Source organism: Ranitomeya variabilis, chromosome 6 (genome assembly GCF_051348905.1).
Source record: "Ranitomeya variabilis isolate aRanVar5 chromosome 6, aRanVar5.hap1, whole genome shotgun sequence".
NCBI lineage: Eukaryota > Metazoa > Chordata > Amphibia > Anura > Dendrobatidae > Ranitomeya > Ranitomeya variabilis.
In genome coordinates this window covers 277,954,986-277,978,079 of record NC_135237.1, presented here as the reverse complement: position 1 = coordinate 277,978,079, position 23,094 = coordinate 277,954,986, and the positions used below count along the sequence as shown (strand labels likewise).

The following is a 23,094-nucleotide window of genomic DNA, read 5'->3' as shown; positions in this document are numbered from 1 at the left end:
CGAAGTCCAGTATTTCTTGTCAAAATTATAAAAACTACCGACAAAATATCAAAAACAAGTCTCCCGATATCTTTAGTAACAGATTGTGTTTTTATTTATAGCCCAGGCACGCAATCAAGCAATTAAGATCACACACACTAGTGGCCAAAATTGTGGATACACTTTAAGTTTCTAATAATTTTCGAGGTTTCTGGAACTTTCGGCGATCTTACTTGCTTGAATGCGTGCCTGGGCTATAAAAAAATGTATGTAATCTTTTATTAATGATATCGGGTGACTTGTTTTTGATATTTTGTCTAGAGCCTATATATATATATATATCTCCACTGCCAAGCTTCATAATAACCCAAGATAAACTACTAGTTGCCACTATCAATCATTTGTATAGGATGAGGGGACATCCAGTTACAAGTATTAGCTTATAGCTTCAGGGCAGGACTGTGAAGTCAGTGTATGAGTCTGTGTCCATTTTGGAGGAGTCGGAGTTGGTATAAAATGGATCGACTTCTAAAATATATAGTAAATTCGATTCAGTAGTTCAGTGCAGGATGTGTAAATATTTTCAGAATAATTTTGAGCAAGTTATAAAATGTCCTATAAATGTCTGTCCTGTTCCTGATCTAAGGATCTAGGCTTTTAGCTTAGATGAATCTGTGCTGCACTTTATGTACATACTCAGTAGTGAAGCAGCGCTGTGAAGTCAGTCAAGGAGTTGGAAGTCAGGGTAATTGAGGAGTCAGAGTTGTAGGTTTGGCTTACTGACTCCACAGCCCTGTTTCGGGGATGCGGCTTATAGAGCAAGAGGAACAAAACTTATTACATTTTATATTTAATTCTACAAGTAGTTAGTTTATATAAAAATATACAGAAGATTTTACAAAGGGGACAAAACAATGGCGTATATACAATTACATAAAATAAAAAGGAATAACAAAAGAAAATTACTAAAACTGGGTCATGGAAATTGCTCAAATTTATGGAGCGAAGAACTCCAGTGAAACGTGAATCAATCCTACACAGCAATGTATCATCCTGCCATTGAACAAGGATCATAATCGGCATTGCTTTTTTATTACCACAATAAAGTTACACCCTCATACCATGTTTTGTGTTTGCCATTTCATCATGTTTCTGAAAATATGACTTTCCTATCTATTATATCGTCACAGTTCAAAAAACCTCACTGCAAAATTTCTATAAGGTATTCAAAGTATTTTATGTTTCCTTTTAAGCTGGGGCTAAATTTTTAGCTACTGGTCATAAATCTGCCCTTCCTCGCATTCAACTCAAGACTGGCCTTTCATCTGCTAGCCATTAGGATTTTCCTTGATTGCCTGTTTCCAAAAGAGGGGGTCAGCTGCATAGGGATCACTACAAATGTTTTAATTAGTTTTTTCTCCTTAGCTATAACTAGTTTCTGCTCTTCCCCATATGTTCAATGTAAGGCCCTACTTCAAAAGGGGTTTATTTGAATTATATGTATTTGAATGTATTGAATTACTAATGAATTATTTACTGAATTATTATTTCTCCCTACTGGAGAGGTCGTTCTAATTGTAATTTTTCTATAACACCGTCAAAATTGTACTGATGGATTTTTACTCATAGGTCCTCTCTAAGGCTAGGTTCACATTGCGTTAGGGCAATCCGTTTAGCGCTAGCACTAGCGGATTGCGCTAACGCAATGTTTATTTAGGGGAAACGTTAGGGGTCGCGGTAACGAGCGGGGAACGGACCTCGGGCGCGCCACGGACGCTGCAAGCAGCGTCCGAGGCGCGCCACAGAAGAACGGCACATCGCTAGCGCGAGCCGAAAAAGGCACGCGCTTGCGATGCGCTACAGGGAAACTTCACATTGCTGTCAATGGGTGCGCTAACGGACCCGTTGCACGGCGTTAATTGCGACATTTTCGCCGTGCAACGCTGTCCGTTAGCGTGCACACATTAACGCAATGTGAACCTAGCCTAAGGATTTTGTTAAATACCTTTATAAGCGACCTCAAACCTCATGTTAGGAACACGAAAAAAAACCCTGAAAAAAAAAAAAATCACTAGTCAGTCTACCCAAACTGCAAAGATTCTTTTTTTCCCCAGATGTCATTATGTGATGGGCAGAGGAGTTTGAGGTGCAGTGTATCTGATCTTTAAAATTACCTGAGCACGTTCACATAAAGCTCAGTAAAATGTATATGAGGACACGACTGCCATTAAAGAAAGGATATAATTTGACATTACAAGCAAGTACCAAATATATTCCTAGGCAAATAAGCCTTATGAAGGGGAGAATGTGGTGTTCCTCTGTAACTAAAAGTTTTTAAAGATATTAGAAATTATTTTCTGCAGCTACAGTTTTGTACTGGTTGAGAAACGAGTACATTCTAATCATGGCTGTTCAATTAGAGTGATGCAAGATCAATAGTGAGCATGCCACCAAAGAAAGAAAGGGACCTCTTTTTCATAAGGCTGTTATGACATTTTAACTGTTGAGCTATATATTTTATATACAGACGCAGTAATGGCTTACAATTAGAGATGGTCAAATCTTTTGAGATTCAAATTTTCCAGGTTCAACAAATTCTCCCTTTTAGTCATTTGTGATTAAACAGACCATTTTTTGCAGAATACTGACTCAAACTGACGGGGTTGCTGTTAGAGATGGGTGATGTGCCATATATTCAATGGTGTTCTCCACTACCTCCCCACTAATATGCTTGCTGGTTGTGAAGTAGATCATTTATGGCTTGTGTTTGTTAGCTCTACTGCCAAGGTGGGTGGTGCCGTTCCTGGTGGTGGTGCTTCTGCTAGCAGATACCACATTCTAAGTAGTGACATTGATTTTTTTTTTTTTTACATTACCTTGTCCGTTGAACTTTTTTTTTTTTAGTGAAAACTAAATTCAACCTCTTTCCCAAAAATGATGTAGTAAGAAATGTTAGGTAAGTACACATCCAAAAGGTCACTTCACATCCTCAAAGATGACAAGTTAGCACAAAAAGCGCTCTTTGTCGAGCACAGGGACAGAAGTGGATCTGCCAACCTAGCACTTGAGTGTAATTATGTAAAGTTCATAGCACCTATGATACAGGAAAGATATATATCTTGGTACCGTGTTAGCCAGTAGATAGAAAAATGTTTAGAATTGAGAGTCCTCAGTGGTTGATACCTTTTAATGGCTTATCCATGTTTTTTTTTTTTTTTCTGTGCTATGTTGTGCTTAAATATGTGATTCTTCAGAATTTGTATTAGTCTATGCCTGGTGAAGAGACCTGTGTAGTCTCGAAAGCTTGCAATTTGTTACCATCTTTTTAGTTAGCCATTAAAAGGTATCAACCACTGAGGACTCTCAATTCTAAACATTTTTCTAGCACCTATGATAATTGAAGCCTATTGTATAATTTTCTATTGTATGCACATTTCATGTCCAGGTCATGATTAAAACAAGGTAGGGAGTGTAAAGTGAATACCGTTCCGTATCACACTCCTGGCAGTCATCGTGTGCCCGCTAATGTGATTTGTATATCTGTGCTAATGTAACTGCAGCTTTATCTATACTGAGGTAAAGAAGCTATCTGATACTGACAGCCTATCAATATCAGGTTGTGTACCCCTGTACTAAACATAAATGACAGTATACATTACGATAGAGTGAAACAGAAATGTGTAATCCTGTTAAAAGTTCTCATTTCTTGTTATAATGGGCTGTATACGCCTTTAGTGCACAATATTATTTAAAAAAATATTCTCACACATCACAAAACCATAGTTATCTTCTGCTTTAATTGGTTACATTTCAAGATACAAATTACTTATTAGAAAAAAAATATGAAGTCAAAATAATGAGTAAAGAAAATTGCTTTCCTCGACCCTATTCTTTTACCTTTGACAGCTTCTTAAAAAAACAAAACATTTCATAACTGAAATAGGTTTTGATTTAGGTAAACAATTCAGTATAATTGATTAAACCAATGGAAATCGATAAACACTTGGAACCTCAACAAGAGTGCATTCACATTGTGAAAAACTAGTATGTGATCATGATTTCTCCAACAATGCACTAATGAATTAAAGCATATGATTAAAATATTACACGTCTCATAGATTCGCAATGTGAACTCAGTCAGTCTCTTCCCATGTAGCCACTAACCAGGATGTGAGCAATGTACAATGAACCACACGTACCATGTAGAATGCGGTAACAACCCCTGAAGTTTAGAGATAGATTTTATTTTTGCACTTTTTACTTATAGAACCAGACTATTTTTGTTGCGTACAAAACTGACGGTGGGTTAGATTCAGATATACTAAAAACACCAATTTCAAAGTTACCTGTTTAATTAAAATACACACTAACCCTTAGCTGAATGGTCTTATGCTCAAAGATGCTGTGCCAGAAGGACTTACCGTATGTTTTGGACCATTAGTACATGTGTGCATCTAATTATGTAACATTAATGGTGAAATAAGGATCCTTATCAGTATTAACACTGATCGTGGCAGATGCAGCATGGTGTCAGCTATAGTACGCAACCGAGACCCACTGCATTTTCACACATTTGGGGACCCGTTTCACTTATTCCTCAGCACCGTGTAAAGGCAGCATTGACGAATAAGGCTCCTTAATGACTGCTTACAAATGTGTATTGGAGGTCACTAAAGCGTTACAGGGAATTTCAGGGATTTTACACAATTTCATAAGAGTAGGCGATATTCTAAAATAAATAAATTAGCATTACTCACTAGTTGAATTCCGTGCTGTTCCACTGCTGCCGCTTAGATGGCCCCTGCTGGTCCTGCAGTGACATCACTCACGTGACTTTTGCAGCTAATTACTGGCCTACGCAGTCACATTTTGTACATGCTAAGGCTGGTTTCAGACTTGCGTTCCTGTGCGCTGCGGATGGCAGTGTACTTCCTCCTTGCTTCTTCCGTGAAGCTCCACCTACTGCCAGCTGCGTCCAGCGCTTCCCTGCATACCTATCTTTAACATTGGGTGACATTTGCATTTTGCGTTTCCGTGTGGACGCCGCACACCTCAAATCACCACATGTGGATACATCCGCATACAACACTTGTCTCTGCGTACCCAATGTTAAAGATAGGTATGCAGGGAAACGCTGGATGCAGCCGGCAGTTGGCGGAGCTTCATGGAAGAAGGAGGAAGTAGGCTCACATCCGCAGCGCACAGGAACACAAGTCTGAAACCAGCCTAACTCTGCAGCTCAGGCCAGTGATTAGCTCCAGGGATATCGTAAGATGGCTCATCATACCTGCAGAACAGGCAGGGCCTACGAGAATGGAGGTGCTGGAGATGCCAGCGGAAAAGTAACTTTTTTTTTAAATTACTGCACACTGAATTGCAACGTGCTATGGAGGACTATGCTGCAGCTACACGAAAGAAGACAAATATGATTTCTTACTTTTCATTTTTTTTATTTTCAGGAGAAAGAAAACCTGAAAAATATTTAAACTGTCAGCTGAAATTTAATGAATTTAAAAAAGTAGAAATAAAAAAAAATGACATTTCCTTCTTAATTGCTGTGAAAATGCTATTTTTCTATATACTTGCCATTTCGGATATTCAGAAAAAAAAAAAAAAAAAAAAAAAAAGATTACAGCCTGCTGTAAGAATTCTTCCCATTAATTTGCAACCCTGTTGACAGTATTAAAAGGGCAGTCCTCTACTCGTGCAACGCCCTTCTCGATTCATTAATTCGTCATTATAAAACAATAACACTTATACTCTCATTGCTGTCACTGGCTCTTCGGGGGATCACACGATCACTGTGGCCGCTTCGCTCTCCCCACCTTCATACACAGCACATTGATCTGGAGGCAGAGAGAGAGTAGCAACTCTCACTTCCTCCAGATGTGTGCGATTTATCAATGTTGGCCTTAGGGATATACACTCACCGGCCACTTTATTAGGTACACCATGCTAGTAACGGGTTGGACCCCCTTTTGCCTTCAGAACTGCCTCAATTCTTCGTGGCATAGATTCAACAAGGTGCTGGAAGCATTCCTCAGAGATTTTGGTCCATATTGACATGATGGCATCACACAGTTGCCGCAGATTTGTCGGCTGCACATCCCAAAGATGCTCCATACAAGGCAGGATGGATCCATGCCTTCATGTTGTTTACGCCAAATTCTGACCCTACCATCCGAATGTCGCAGCAGAAATCGAGACTCATCAGACCAAGCAACGTTTTTCCAATCTTCTACTGTCCAATTTCGATGAGCTTGTACAAATTGTAGCCTCAGTTTCCTGTTCTTAGCTGAAAGGAGTGGTACCCGGTGTGGTCTTCTGCTGCTGTAGCCCATCTGCCTCAAAGTTCGACGCACTGTGCGTTCAGAGATGCTCTTAGGCCTACCTTGGTTGTAACGGGTGGCGATTTGAGTCACTGTTGCCTTTCTATCAGCTCGAACCAGTCTGCCCATTCTCCTCTGACCTCTGGCATCAACAAGGCATTTCCGCCCACAGAACTGCCGCTCACTGGATTTTTTTTCTTTTTCGGACCATTCTCTGTAAACCCTAGAGATGGTTGTGCGTGAAAATCCCAGTAGATCAGCAGTTTCTGAAATACTCAGACCAGCCCTTCTGGCACCAACAACCATGCCACGTTCAAAGGCACTCAAATCACCTTTCTTCCCCATACTGATGCTCGGTTTGAACTGCAGGAGATTGTCTTGACCATGTCTACATGCCTAAATGCACGGAGTTGCCGCCATGTGATTGGCTGATTAGAAATTAAGTGTTAACAAGAAGTTGGACAGGTGTACCTAATAAAGTGGCCAGTGAGTGTAGTGTGAAGTAACAATGTCATGGGATCCCCGGTAGAGCCACAGTCGACACTGCTGGAATAGCGCTGTCACCTGAGTGTGTGTGTTATTATTTTACTGGGGGCAAACATATGGATTAAGAAGGGGTTGTTCCAGTCGTGGACAATCCTTGTAAAACTAATTCAAAGGAAAAGACAACTTTTTTTTTTAGTCTAGACAGTGAACAAGGAGCCAAGGATGAGATGACTGCATATTTCCATTTATATGATGACAAATGGGATACAAAGTTGAACTGTTAAGACAATTCCAGGACAGAAAAGATCATGATTCCTGGATTCATTCTTTGTGCAGAATGCTATATATGAAGCAAACGTTTGATTGACAGCATGCAAATGTCAGTTGTCCTGTAGATTATTTATTGCTACTTTTAATAAAGAATCCGCCAGTCCTGGAATTGTAACTAAAATGACTTTCAGCTTCTTTGAAGCCATGATCTATCAGCACCGGCCGTGCTAGCTCATTCATAAATTATGTTCATTTCTCCAAGTAGCTTTTATAATGAGAATATACTCTTGTTAACATTGAATATCTTAACACCATGATCTGCTCCACAGCTCGCCAGCTGCAACCACTCTCCATTGTCCGGATCATCATGTCCAGCACGACCTGGCTTGCTTCTCCAGCAGAGCTGCTTGACAGTCAGAGTGTGACAAAGGCTGAAAGAGAGAGCATGGAATAAGGAAAGGATGTGTGTGACAACAGGAAAATGTCAAACTCAGTTGGGCTGCAAGATTCAAATACCATCTTACATCTAATTAGTCTACTTTATCTCACTCCTGCCAACCGGGAGAAATTGACTTGTCACAACCTGCAGGTATTAAATATGCCGGAATTGCCAAGATTATTAACAACACTAATGACATTTATCCCTTTGCTTGTCAATAATTTAAACTGCAAACTCTTCATCAGTTTTAACTTTCAACACATTAGTGTCGGGTCACACTTCTCAATTACCATTTAATGATTTTTTGGGGAGGGGATAATCTTACATTGCAATAAAATAAATTGTCATATTCCTAGACATGCACCAGATAAATTGATATGTGCACCAGCTGCATATATTGTGTCGCTATTCCAATTTGTCTTTTCATGTACAGATTTTGCCATTTTAGCAACTAATAAAATACAAAGCCTAGTAGGCCTGCTGAAAAGAAGTTAAAGCATGCATTTACACAAAAAAATGTATATATACAGTACAGACCAAAAGTTTGGACACACCTTCTCATTTAAAGATTTTTCTGTATTTTCATGACTATGAAAATTGTACATTCACACTGAAGGCATCAAAACTATGAATTAACACATGTGGAATTATATACTTAACAAAAAAGTGTGAAACAACTGAAATTGTGTCTTATATTCTAGGTTCTTCAAAGTAGCCACCTTTTGCTTTGATGACTGCTTTGTACACTCTTGGCATTCTCTTGATGAGCTTCAAGAGGTAGTCACCGGGAATGGTCTTCCAACAATCTTGAAGGACTTTCCAGAGATGCTTAGCACTTGTTGGCCCTTTTGCCTTCACTCTGCGGTCCAGCTCACCCCAAAACCATCTCGATTGGGTTCAGGTCTGGTGACTGTGGAGGCCAGGTCATCTGGCGTAGCACCCCATCACTCTCCTTCTTGGTCAAATAGCCCTTACACAGCCTGGAGGTGTGTTTGGGGTCATTGTCCTGTTGAAAAATAAATGATGGTCCAACTAAACGCAAACTGGATGGAATAGCATGCCGCTGCAAGATGATGTGGTAGCCATGCTGGTTCAGTATGCCTTCAATCTACTATATAATTGTCTAAGGGGTACTTCCGTCTTTCTGTCTGTCCTTCTGTATTTCTGTCATGGATATTCATTGGTCGCGGCCTCTGTCTGTCATGGAATCCAAGTCGCTGATTGGTCATGGCAAAACAGCCACGACCAATCAGCGACGTGCAGTCCGGCGGAAAAATGGCCACTCCTTCCTCCCCGCAGTCAGTGCCCGCTCCGTACTCCCCTCCAGTATGCCCTCACACAGGGTTAATCGCAGCGGTAACGGACCGTGTTATGCTGCGGTGTAATGCACTCCGATACAGCAGCTATTAACCCTGTGTGACCTACTTTTTACTATTCATGCTGCCTATGCAGCATGAATAGTAAAACGATCTAATGTTAAAAATAATAATAATAAAAAAAAAATCGTTATATACTCACCGTCCGTCGGCCCCCGGATCGACAACAGGCCTTTCCAGCACGCGACGCTCCGGTAACCGGTCCATGCTACGATCTCGCAAGATGATGACGTAGCAGTCTCGTGAGACCGCTACGTCATCATCTCGCGACACCGCAATGCACTCTTCAGACCGGAGCGCACGAGCAGCGTCGGTAACCGCTTCGCTTGGATCCGGGGGCTCCGGAAGGTGAGTATATAACTATTTTTTATTTTATTTCTTTTTTTTTTTAACAGGGATATGATGCCCACATTGCTATATACTACGTGGGCTGGGCAATATACTACATGGGCTGGGCAATATACTACGTGGCTGGGCAATATACTACATGGGCTGTGCTATATACTACGTGGCTGCGCAGTATACTACGTGGGCTGCGCAATATACAAGGTGGGCTGCGCAATATACAACGTGGGCTGCGCAATATACGTGGGCTGCGCAACATACTAGGTTGCTGCGCAATGTACAACGTGGGCTGCGCAATGTACTACGTGGGCTGCGCAATATACAACTTGGCCTGCGCAATATACTAAGTGGGCTGCGCAATGTACTGCGTGGGCTGCGCAATGTACTGCGTGGGCTGCGCAATGTACTGCGTGGGCTGCGCAATGTACTGCGTGGGCTGCGCAATGTACTGCGTGGGCTGCGCAATGTACTGCGTGGGCTGCGCAATGTACTGCGCGGGCTACGAAATGTACTGCGTAGGCTGCGCAATATACTACGTGGGCTGTGCTATACACTACGCATACATATTCTAGAATACCAGATGCGTTAGAATCGGGCCACCATGTAGTTTTGAATAAATCCCCAACAGTGTCACCAGCAAAGCACCCGCACACTATCACACCTCCTCCTCCATGCTTCACGGTGGGAACCAGGCATGTAGAGTCCATCTGTTCAACTTTTCAACACAATTTATAAGGCAAGAAATCCCACTTATTAAACCAGACAGGGCACACCTGTGAAGTGAAAAAAATTCCCGGTGACTACCTCTTGAAGCTCATCAAGAGATAGCCAAGAGTGTGCAAAGCAGTCATCAAAGCAAAAGGTGGCTACTTTGAAGAACCTAGAATATAAGACAAAATTTCAGTTGTTTCACACTTTTTTGTTAAGTATATAATTCCACATGTGTTCCACATGCGACCCCCCCAACGAACCTATCCATTACAGTACATGGCTGCCCACTCTCCCCAGTCCCACAAGCTCGCTGCCTCGGGGTAATCCTTGACGCTGATCTCTCCTTCAAACCACATATCCAAGCCCTTTCCACTTCCTGCCGACTTCGACTCAAAATTATTTCACGAATCCGTACATTCCTCAACCAAGAATCTGCAAAAACCCTAGTCCATGCCCTCATCATCTCTCGCCTTGACTACTGCAACCTCCTGCTCTGTGGCCTCCCCTCTAACACTCTCGCACCCCTCCAATCTATTCTAAACTCTGCTGCCCGACTAATCCACCTGTCCCCCGCTATTCCCCGGCCTCTCCCCTCTGTCAATCCCTTCACTGGCTCTCCATTGCCCAGAGACTCCACTACAAAACCCTAACCATGACGTACAAAGCCATCCACAACCTGTCTCCTCCATACATCTGTGACCTCGTCTCCCGGTACTTACCTACAGGCAACCTCTGATCCTCACAAGATCTCCTTCTCTACTCCCCTCTTATCTCCTCTTCCCACAATCGTATACAAGATTTCTCTCGCGTATCACCTCTACTCTGGAACCCTCTACCACAACACTTCAGACTCACCTACCATCGAAACATTCAAAAAGAGCCTGAAGACCCACCTCTTCCGACAACCCTACAGCCTGCAGTAACCACCGATCGACCAAACCGCTGCATGACCAGCTCTATCCTCACCTACTGTATTCTCACCCATCCCTTGTAGATTGTGAGCCTTCGTGGGCAGGGTCCTCTCTCCTCCTGTACCAGTTATGACTTGTATTGTTTAAGATTATTGTACTTGTTTTTATTATGTATACCCCTCCTCACATGTAAAGCGCCATGGAATAAATGGCGCTATAACAATAAATAATAATAATGTGTTAATTCATAGTTTTGATGCCTTCAGTGTGAATGTACAATTTTCATAGTCATGAAAATACAGAAAAATCTTTAAATGAGGTATGTCCACTCCATGTTTGCGTGGGTTTCCTCCGGGTACTCCGGTTTCCTCCCACATTCCAAAGACATACTGATAGGGAATTTAGATTGTGAGCCCCATTGGGGACAGTGATGATAATGTGTGCAAACTGTAAAGCGCTGCGGAATATGTTAGCGCTATATAAAAATAAAGATTATTATTAAAGATTATTATATATATAGATATATGTAAAGATATATGTATAGATATATATATATATAGATATATATATACGTATGTATCCACCATATGAAAGTAGAATCTTGTTTAGATCTGTCCGATTGTAAGGTAATCTCCTGTGTACAGCTCCCCCCTCCAGGTAACCCACAGATTTTCAGTTGGATTTAAGTCTAAGCTCTGGCTGGGTAATTCAAAAACTTTGATCTTCTTTTGGTGAAGCCATTCTTTTGTTGATTTAGAGGTGGTTTGCTTATGGTCATTGTTGTGCTGAAAGGTGAAATTCCTCTTCATGTTAAGTTTTTTTTAGCAGAGGTTGAATGATTATTTGCAAAATTGACTCATATTTGGGCATGCTCCTAATTCACTCCACATAAAGCCCCACTACTTCACTACTTCACTAAAGCCCCACAATTTCACAAAAAATTTACTTCAGCTACAATTTGTTTTATTCTACCAAGGGTAACAGAAGAAAATGGACCCCAAAAGTTGTTGTACAATTTGTCCTGAGTACGCCAATACCCCATATGTGGGGGTAAACCACTGTTTGGGCGCATGGCAGAACTCGGAAAGGAAGGAGCGCCGTTTCACTTTTCAATGCAAAATTGACTGGAATAGAGATGGGACACCATGTCGCATTTGGAGAGCCCCTTATGTGCCTAAACATTGAAACCCCCCACAAGTGACACCATTTTGGAAAGTAGACCCCCTAAGGAACTTATCTAGATGTGTTGTGAGAGCTTTGAACCCCCAAGTGTTTCACTACAGTTTATAACGAAGAGCCGTGAAAATCAAAAAAAATTTTTTCACAAAAATTATTTTTTAGTTCCCAGTTTTGTATTTTCCCAAGGGTAACAGGAGAAATTGGACCCCAAAAGTTGTTGTCCAATTTGTCCTGAGTACGCTGATACCCCATATGTGGGGAAACCACCGTTTGGGCGCATGGCAGAGCTCGGAAGGGAAGGAGCACCGTTTGGAATGCAGACTTAGATGGAATGGTCTGCAGGCGTCACATTGCGTTTGCAGAGCATCTAATGTACCTAAACAGTAAAACCCACCACAAGTGACCCCATATTGGAAACTAGACCCCCCAAGGAACTTATCTAGATGTGTTGTGAGAGTTTTGAATCCCCAAGTGTTTCACTACAGTTTATAACGCAGAGCAGTGAAAATAAAAATTCATTTTTTTCCCACAAAAAGGGTTTTTTAGCCCCCCAAATTTTTATTTTCCCAAGGGTAACAAGAGAAATTGGACCCCAAAGGTTGTTGTCCAATTTGTCCTAAGTACGCTGATACCCCATATGTTGGGGTAAACCCCTGTTTGGGTGCACGGGAGAGCTCGGAAGGGAAGGAGCACTGTTTTACTTTTTCAACACAGAATTGGCTGGAATTGAGATCGGACGCTATGTCGCATTTGGAGAGCCCTTGATGTGCCTAAACAGTGGAAACCCCCAATTCTAACTGAAACCCTAACCCAATCACACCCCTAACTTTAATCACAACTCTAACTATAACCTTAACCACACCCCTAACCTGAACATGCCCCTAACCCTAATCCCAACCACACCCCTAACCCCAACCACACCCCTAAATCCAACACACCCCTAAATCCAACACACCCCTAACACTAATCCCAACCAAAACCCTAACCACACCCCTAACCCTGACACACCCCTAAGCCTAATCCAAAGAGTAAATGTAATCCTAACCGTAACTTTAGCCCCAACCCTAACCCTAAATTTAGCCCCAAAACTAACCCTAACTTTAGCCCCAACCCTAACTGGAGCCCTAACCCCAACCCTAACCCCAAAGCTAGCCCCAACCCTAACCCTAGCCCTAACCCTAGCCCCAACCCTAACTCTAGCCCTAAACTTAATGGGAAAATGGAAATATATACATTTTTTTAAATTTTACTATTTTTCCCTAACTAAGGGGGTGAAGAAGGGGGGTTTGATTTACTTTTATAGCGGGGTTTTTTAGCGGATTTTTATGATTGGCAGCTGTCACACACCAAAAGATGCTTTTTATTGCAAAAAATAATTTTTGCGTCTCCACTTTTTGAGAGCTATAATTTTTCCATACTTTGGTCCAGAGAGTCATGTGAGGTCTTGTTTTTTGCGGGACGAGTTCACGTTTTTATTGGTACCATTTTTGGGCATGTGACATTTTTTGATCGCTTTTTATTCTGATTTTTGTGAGGCAGAATGACCAAAAACCAGCTATTCATGAAATTCTTTTGGGGGGGGAGCGCTTATACCGTTCCGCGTTTCATAAAATTGATAAAGCAGTTTTATTCTTCGGGTTAGTACGATTACAGCGATACCTCATTTATATAATTTTTTTATGTTTTGGCGCTTTTATACGATAAAAACTATTTTATATAAAAAATTATTATTTTTGCATCGCTTTATTCTGAGGACTATAACTTTTTTTATTTTTTCGCTGTTGATGCTGTATGGCAGCTTGTTTTTTGCGGGATAAGATGACGTTTTCAGAGGTACCATGGTTATTTATATCCGTCTTTTTGATCGCGTGTTATTCCACCTTTTGTTTGGCGGTATGATAATAAAGCGTTGGTTTTTATTGCGGTGTTCACTGAAGGGGTTAACTAGTGGGACAGTTTTATAGGTCGGGTCGTTACGGACGTGGCAATACTAAATATGTGTACTTTTATTGTTTTTTTTATTATTTAGATAAATAAATGTATTTATGGGAACAATATTTTTTTTTCTTCTTTATTTAGGAATTTTTTTTTTTTCACACATCTGATTATTATTTTTTTTTTACACTATAACATTGCCCCGGGGGGGCATCATGTTATAGGGCCAGATCGCTGATCTGACACTTTGCACAGCACTGTGTCAGATCAGCGATCTGACAGGCAGGGCTGCAGGCTTAACCGGCGCCTGCTCTGAGCAGGCGCTGCTAAGCCACCTCCCCGCAGGACCCGGAAGCAGCCCGGCGGCCATTTTGGATCCGGGGACTGCAGGGAGGAGGCAGGAGACCCTTGGAGCAATGCGAGCACATCGCGTTGCTCCCAGGGTCTCAGGGAAGCACGCAGGGAGCCCCCTCCCTGTGAGATGCTTCCCTATACCGCCGAAACACTGCGATCACGTTTGATCGCGGTGTTCAGGGGGTTAATGTGCCGGATGTCAGCTGCGATAGTCAGCTGACACCCGGCCGCGCTCCCCCCATGAGCGCGGCCGATCGCATATGACTTACTATCCGGTCGGTGGTAATACGAACCCACCCCACCTCGACGGGATAGTACGTCATATGTCAGAAAGGGGTTAAATGATGGCAGCTGTGTACTGACTACTATATAACATGAGTTTAAATGTGATTGGCTAATTCTGAACATAACCACATCCCCAATTTTAAGAAGGTGTTTACACTTATGCAACAACATTATTTTAGTTTTGATATTTTTATCTCCCCCTGTGATTTCATCTTGTTTCTTACTGGATTTGTACAGATTATGGGTAGCACTAAAGGTGGGAAATGTTCAGAGATGTTTCTTCATGGCTCAATTTTTTTACATGACAAAAAGGGTAGTGTACACTTTTTTTTTTTTTTTTTACATCCACTGTATATGTACAAACACACAAAGTAAATAATATTTTGACCCTAGAAACCACATTATTGCCCTATGTACGCTTCATGAACTTGGCAGACAGCTATTTCCTCAAGGTGTTGGGTGATGCTACTGCTTCCTTTCCTAGCTGAAGCAATCACAAATGTTTTCTAATGTGTAGAGGAAGTACACAGCAGCTTACATGTAATGTCAGTGCTGTGCACTCCTCCAAAACACTGGGTCAGGCGGTGGTAAAGCCTTCTGCTGACTACGGACGATAGGTGGGGAAAATTCTTCTTCTGTAACTTCCAGCTGATGAAGCGGAGTGGGAAACGAGCCTGTGATAACTGCTTTGCCATGTTCCTCATTAAAGTCTCCTTTTTGCAAGTGGACTTCACCATAGCCCTTGTCAAGAAGGCGTCTCCAAACAATTTGGCACTGTCCAATCAGTGCTGGCAATGTCAGTGTAGAGACACACCATATTGATTGAGCACACTGTAGAAATTTTAAGTTATCCATTTAGTCACACGAAGAATAAAAGAGGGATGACAGGTTATTTAATGAAAATGCAAATGCTTACTGACAGTAGAATGTAGACCAAGGGTGGGTAATGTCACTTTATACGGACCCAGGCAGATTCCTGGGTACTACAATGCTACAATGCTTCAGCCACCTGCCCCATTTTGCCAGTCGCCGGCTTTTTAATTTCTCCTTACACTTGCAATGAAGGCTTTGGGGAGGAGTTAGCCCTCTTTGCGCTCCCATCTCACTCATGAAGACAGCAGCCCCAGTGTCCCCTATGTTATGTATACACCAGTCCCAGTTTCTCCAATGCATATACCAGTTCTAGTGTCTCTTATTTGATGTACTGTATACAGCAGTCTTGATGTCTCCAATGTAATGTATAAAAAGCAGTGTCTCCTATGTGATCTATATAAAACAGTTTGTTCCTCCTATGTGATGTATAAACAGCAATCTGTCTCCTATGTGATTTACAGCCATTTCAGTGTCTCCTATATGATGTATATATTGCAGTCTCAGTGTATCCTATGTGATGTATACAGCAGACTTCCCAATGTTTTATAAATGTAACGTGCATTTTTTTTTTACATCTATGTTCAGAAAAAACTTACTGCTGTGATCAATTTATTACAAACATTATCTCCAAGAGTCGACTCCATTCCAGACGGATGAAAACTTGGGAAATCAGTTGTGAGCAGCAACATCATCAATACCACCTAACATCACATGCCTCAAAGAAAGCAACTCTAGCTACCACATGAGTTGAATTAATTAATTAGTGGTTAGCACTGTTAATTTGCAGCTATGGGTCCTGGGTTCAAGTCCCACCAAGGACAACATGTGCAAGGAATTGGTATGTTCTCCCCATGCTTGTGTGGGTTTCCTCCAGTTACTCTGGTTTCCTCCCACACTCAAAGGCACACTGATAGGTAATCTAGATTGTGAGCCCCAATGGGGACAGTGATGATAATGTATGTGAAGTGCTGCCGAATATTATGGTGGTATATAAGCAAAGCATAATACATAAATAATAAAATAAATGTTTGACCAAATATAGCAGGATCATTTTCAAGTTGATAATTTTGCATAGCTTACGAATTATATTATAAATATTGAAATGGCCCTTGGCAGAAAAAAGTACCCCACCCCTGATGTAGACAATGACAGCTTCTCTTTGGAGGGTGCCATATTATGACTACTAAATGAAGGCAAAACCACAAGTGCTGAAGAAGAAACAGAAAAAAAACCACACTCACCTTTGGTCTATCTCATAAGCTGTTATCCAGTCATTAGGAGTAATATTGTACTGCCATTTGTACAGATTAATCTTGCCACAGTCTAATCCAACAGCAATGATATAGCTAGATAAGAAAAAATTATGTCACTTACAGGTTCCCAATGTAATCTTAAATATATCTAAATATTGCACATAGCACACAGAAACTACAATCTATAAAGAACATGAAGGCACGTTTACTTGTCTCATCACAGACATTGGAGCCACTGTAGCGATCAGCTGAGCCCCCGGCAAACAGAAGATTTTGCCAAGGAAAGCCAGAGCCAACGAAGCATTTACCCTCTAACATTTAGCCATTTAGATGAATAGCCCAATTCTGAAAGAGCAAGAATCTGCTTGTTGAGGTGCACCCTCTGATATCCGAATGCCCTAATACAGACATCCATATGCTTTATACGGGAGGATCTCATATCAATAATATATGAGGGAAGGGAAAACCACATCTTTAGATGAAGTTCACATAATCTATTTACATGAGTACCTTCCTTGAGAAGCAATTACTTGGTTCACACTGACAGCAGTGACGGAGTCTTCTGTATCCAGAGGTGTAGAACAAGGTTTCACAGATGAGCAGCTTTTCTCATCCATTTGATCAGACACCTCACAGTCACCCCATACAATCACCTAAATAATGGATATACAAAAAGCAATAACAATTAACATTGGGAAAAAAAAAACATTATGCTCTACACATCCACACAAAAGTATAGAAGTCTGCGCATGACAAACATTTATCATTTATCCAGATTGAGATACAAATTGTTGGGACCCCCAAAGATCACAGGAAATAATTGCCACCCTCATCTAAATAGAGTGGAGGTCACACATGCACACTACTGCTCCAATCAAAGTCTAAGGGACTTGGCTACTCCAGTCAGTCCCATAAGCAATGAAAAAAAGGTAGTGTACATGCGTGACCATTGCTTTATTCTAGCAGGAGACAAAAGACCCCCATTCGATCAATCAGTGGGTGTACTAGCTTTGGGAGCACAAGCAATCATACATTTATCACATGACCTGTGCAGAGCGGATACATATCGTTCATGGGTTGTTAATGCATTCAAATATAATGTTAGATGGTTAACACAATGTTTTAGGTTATGCCATAGCTGGAAATTGCAGATCACTGTAAGCAGAAAAAAATAAATCTAGGGTAAGTAAAGTTTCACCTTTAAAAACATTTTTATTATTATATTATGTCCAAAATTCTGTGGTGATTCATTTAATATGTTATTATTATTGCAATCTGAGATGTTTTGCTGCAAAGTTCAAAACCCCCTGCAAGGCCATGGAGTTAAAGACGACCTATCACAAGGTTAAAGGTGTAAGGTCTGTGCTCCAACTTTATTACTGCTGCTCCCTTGACTAATCCACTGCTAATTTATTCTTAAAACTTCCATAAAGTTACAGCAATATGGACCCTTTAAATTAGTTCTAACTTTTATGATTTGTACCAAGTGGGCGTTGCGCACAACAATCTCTAGAGGCATAGCTTTAGGCTGCTCTGCTTTATTACTGTGAGCATTGCCACATTGAAAAAGAAAACGTGGCACTAAATAAAATGGCCCATACCTCTGAAATCATATAGTAGATATAAATGGATAAAACAACTGACTATGAATGGGATCAGCAGAAATGACGGTAGAGCAAAAACTTGTCTTTTTTGACCTGATGACAGGCCCTCCTTAAAATGTTCTGCAAAAATTTAATAAGAAACGTGACATATGTCAAACTGCAACCTATCGTAGTCGAAATTCAGGATGGATTACAAACTGAAAACATCACTCGAGAAGTCTCAAATGACAGAAAAGCAGCATCATAAACATGCATATCTCACTAAGGTGCCATAGCAAAACTGTCACATGGGAAAACAGGGATTTTTGTGTACTCACCGTAAAATCCTTTTCTCCGAGCCACTCACTGGGGGACAAAGACCATGAGTGTATGCTGCGTGACACTAGTAGGCTGACACTAAGTTAACACAAAAAAGTTAGCTCCTTCTCTGCAGTATACACCCTCCTGCTGGCTCCCAGAGAGCCAGTTTGGTGCAAAAGCTGTAGGAACAAACAGTAACAACATAGAAGAGTACAACATGTCAACTTAAAAGGAAAGGCAAAAGCCATATAAGCCAACAGGCTAACAGGGTCGGTGCTGTGTCCCCCAATGAGTGGCTAGGAGAAAAGGATTTTACGGTGAGTACACAAAAATCCCTGTTTCTCCTTCGCCTCATTGGGAGACACAGACCATGGGACGTCCCAAAACAGTCCCTGGGTGAGAAAACAACACAAAGGATTAGGCTTCATGCAACAACTGCCTAAATGTGCGCCACCGCTGCATGCAGAATTCTTCTGCCCAGACTCGCATCTGCTGAAGCCTGAGAATATTATACTGCTATGCAAAGGTACCGTATATACTCGAGTATAAGCCGACCCGAGTATAAGCCGACCCCCCTAATTTTGCCACAAAAAACTGGGAAAACTTATTGACTCGAGTATAAGCCTAGGGTGGAAAATACAGCAGCTACCGGTGAATTTCAAAAATAAAAATAGATGCTCCATACCGTTCATTATTGCCCCAAAGGAGGTTCCATATAAAGCTGTGCCATATATAATGCTCCATACCGTTGATTATTGCCCCATAGATGCTCCATATATAGCTGTGTCATATAGAATGCTCTGCACCGTTCATTATGGCCCCATAGATGCTCCTTATATAGCTGTGCCATATAGAATGCTCTGCACCGTTCATTATGGCCCCATAGATGCTCCATATAAAGCAGTGCCATATATGCTCTGCACCGTTCATTATGGCCCCATAGATGCTCCTTATATAGCTGTGCCATATAGAATGCTCTGCACCGTTCATTATGGCCCCATAGATGCTCCATATAAAGCAGTGCCATATATGCTCTGCACTGTTCATTATGGCCCCATAGATGCTCCTTATAAAGCTGTGCCATATATGCTCTGCACCGTTCATTATGGCCCCATAGATGCTCCATATAAAGCAGTGCCATATATGCTCTGCACTGTTCATTGTTGCCCCATAGATGCTCCTTATAAAGCTGTGCCATATATGCTCTGCACTGTTCATTGTTGCCCCATAGATGCTCCTTATAAAGCTGTGCCATATATGCTCTGCACTGTTCATTGTTGCCCCATAGATGCTCCTTATAAAGCAGTGCCATATATGCTCTGCACTGTTCATTGTTGCCCCATAGATGTGCAGATGTGCCATATAAATCTGTGCCATATATAATGCTCTGCACCGTTGCCCCATAGATGTGCCATATAAATCTGTGCCATATATAATGCTCTGCACCGTTGCCCCATAGATGTGCCATATAAATCTGTGCCATATATAGTGCTCTGCACCGTTGCCCCATAGATACTCCACATAAATCTGTGCCATATATAACGCTGCTGCAAAAAAAAACAAAAAAAAAAAAAAAAACACATACTCACCTCTCTTGCTTGCAGCTCCTCAGCTTCCGGTCCCGGCGTCTCTCTGCACTGACTGATCAGGCAGAGGGCGGCACGCACACTATATGCGTCATCGCGCCCTCTGACCTGAACAGTCAGAACAAGAGGACGCGAAGACAGAGCGGCGCCCGGCGTGTGGAACGTGGACAGGTGAATATGACATACTCACCTAGTCCCGGCGCTCCCCCTGCCTGTCACACTGTCTCCGGGTGCCGCAGCTCTTCCTCTATCAGCGGTCCCTGGCACCGCTGATTAGAGAAATGAATTTGCGGCTCCACCCCTATGGGAGTGGAGTCCATAATCATTTCTCTAATGAGCGGTCCCACGTGACCGCTGAACAGGGGAAGAGCTGTGGCACCCAAAGACAGTGTGACAGGCAGGGGGAGCGTCAGGATCGCCGGGACTAGGTGAGTATGCCTCAGCGCCCTCTCCCCCGCCGACCCCACCGCCGACCGTGACTCGAGTATAAGCCGAGAGGGGCACTTTCAGCCCAAAAATTTGGGCTGAAAATCTCGGCTTATACTCGAGTATATACGGTATTTAAACTGGACCAAGTTGCAGCTTTACCGGACCTGCTCCTCCGTCGCCTCATACCGAATGGCCCAAGAAGCTCCACCGCCCGAGTGGAGTGTGCTATGATCCCCAATGGGATGGGCTGACTTCTGACTCTATATGACTCCTGGATGGTGGAACGAATCCACCTGGCTATCGTGGCCTTAGAAGCGGCAAGACCCTTCCTGCGACCTTATGGGATAACGAACAGAGCATCTGCTCTTCTGAAGAACACCGTCCTTGAGACGTACCTTCGCAGAGCTCTGATGAGGTCCAGAGTGTGGAGAGCTCTTTCAACCCTGTGAATAGGGACCAGACAAAAGGAAGGAAGAACAATGTCCTTGTTAAGATGGAAGGACGACCTTTGGCAAATAGGACGGCGACGGCCTGAGGACAACCTTGGTCTGATGGAAATTAAGGAAAGACGCCCGGCAGGATAAGGCGGCTAATTCTGAAACTCTTTTGATCGCCACAAGGAAGGCAACTTTCCAGGACAGAAAAACCAACGAAATGTTCTTATGCGGTTCAAAGGGAGGTTCCTGAAGGGCACTTAGCACAAAGTTGAGGTCCCAAGTCTATAAAGGCATGCGATAGGGAGGAATGACGTGTGACACTTCCTAAAGAAACGTCTTAACCTGAAGTATTGACGCGATGCGTCTCTGAAATAAGACCGATAGAGCGGAGATTTGGCCCTTGAGAGAGCTGAGTGCCAGACCAGAGTCCAGACCGGCCTGTAGGAACTCTAAAATGGTTGGAACTGAGAAGACAAGAAGGTAAAGACCGTGACCCTTGCACCAAGCAAAAAATGTCTTCCAGGTACTGTGATAGATACGGACTGATGAGGGTTTACGGGCAATAACCATAGTGGAAATGACCTGTTGAGAAAACCCAGCCTGGGTCAAGACCCAGCATTCAATGGCCATGCTGTTAAACACAAGGCCCCTGACTTCTGGTGGTAGATCGGGCCCTGGGAGAGCAGATCTGACTGATCCGGCAGCCTCCAGGGTATGTCGGCGACGAGGCGTACCAATTCTGCGAAACACGCATGGCGTCGCCAATCGGGAGCGACCAGGATCACTGGGACTCCTTCCCCCTTGATCTTCCTGATTACTCTGGGGAGTAACGGTAAAGGGGGATAAATGTACAGAAGGCAGAATTGGAAAGAACCAGAGCATCGACACCGATAGCTCTCGGATCTCAAGTCCTCACTATAAACTGGGGAACCTTGGCATTCAGTCTGGACACCATGAGATCCACATCTGGGATCCCCCAGCGAAGACAGATCTGGTTGAAGACTTCTGGATGAAGCTCCCACTCCCCCGAGGAGAGACCCTGATGGCTGAGAAAGTCCGCCGTCCAGTTTTCCACTCCTGGAATGTGCACCACTGAGATAACCGAGTGGTTGTTCTCTGCCCATCGAAGGATGTGAGTTACCTCGGACATGGCCGCCCTGCTGCGGGTACCCCCTTGATGATTGATGTATGCCACAGCCATAGCGTTGTCTGATTGAATATGGATGGGGTGACCTACTAGAAGATGATGGAACTGTTGCAGGGCCAGCCGAAAAGCACGGATCTCCAGAACTTTGATCGGTAGCTTCGATTTCTAAATTGACCAACGGTCCTGAGCAGTGTGGTGGCGGAAGACTGCTCCCCAGCCCCAAAGACTTGCATCGGTAGTCACCACCAGCCATTGAAAGGGTAGGAAAGACTACCCCGGTTGAGCGAAGAGCTCAATGTCCACCACCTGAGAGCCTGTCTGGCCTGCAGGGACAAGTGGCACCTGCAGTCGAGAGAGAACGGGTTTCTGTCCCAAACTGCCAGAAGGGCAGTTGGGCAAAAGGGACCGCTTCCATTGCGGCCACCATCTTTCCTAGTACCCTCATTGCAAACCGGATGGAGTAAGGGGAAGACTGAAAGCACTCGGGCTCCTTGCTGAAGGGCAAAGACCTTGTCTGGAGACAGAATTACCAGCCACCGAGATGAGTCGAGGGACATTCCTAGAAAGGATATCTGTTGGGCTGGGACAGGAGAGAATTTGCTTAAGTTTATTAGCCAGCCCAGGTGAGAAAGGGTATAGCAAGTAATGAGAACGGACTCCACGCAGTTGTGGAAAGACGGACCCTTGATCAACAGGTCATCCAGATAGGGCAGAACGATCACGCAGGATGGCCATGACAGCCGCCATGACCTTTGTGAAAACTCTGGGGGCCGCAACAAGGGCGAAGGGCAGGGCCGTGAATTGAAAATGCTGGTCACGAATGGCGAAGCGCAGGAATCTCTGGTGAGGGGGGAAAGCGGAATATG

General features: G+C 42.9%; 1 protein-coding gene across 1 annotated transcript in view; it reads right to left on the bottom strand.

The window, feature by feature from the left end:
* Window positions 1-7,017: 7,017 nt before the first annotated feature.
* The window catches only part of ELP2 (elongator acetyltransferase complex subunit 2), a 184,798-nt gene continuing 168,721 nt past the window's right edge, over window positions 7,018-23,094 (bottom strand). The window contains exons 20-22 of the mRNA XM_077269687.1: window positions 17,236-17,378; window positions 16,714-16,818; window positions 7,018-7,495 (exon numbers count right to left, since the gene is read on the bottom strand). Coding sequence (XP_077125802.1) covers window positions 7,333-7,495; window positions 16,714-16,818; window positions 17,236-17,378 — 411 coding nt within the window. The 3' untranslated portion in view covers window positions 7,018-7,332. The remainder of the gene's footprint in view (window positions 7,496-16,713; window positions 16,819-17,235; window positions 17,379-23,094) is intronic.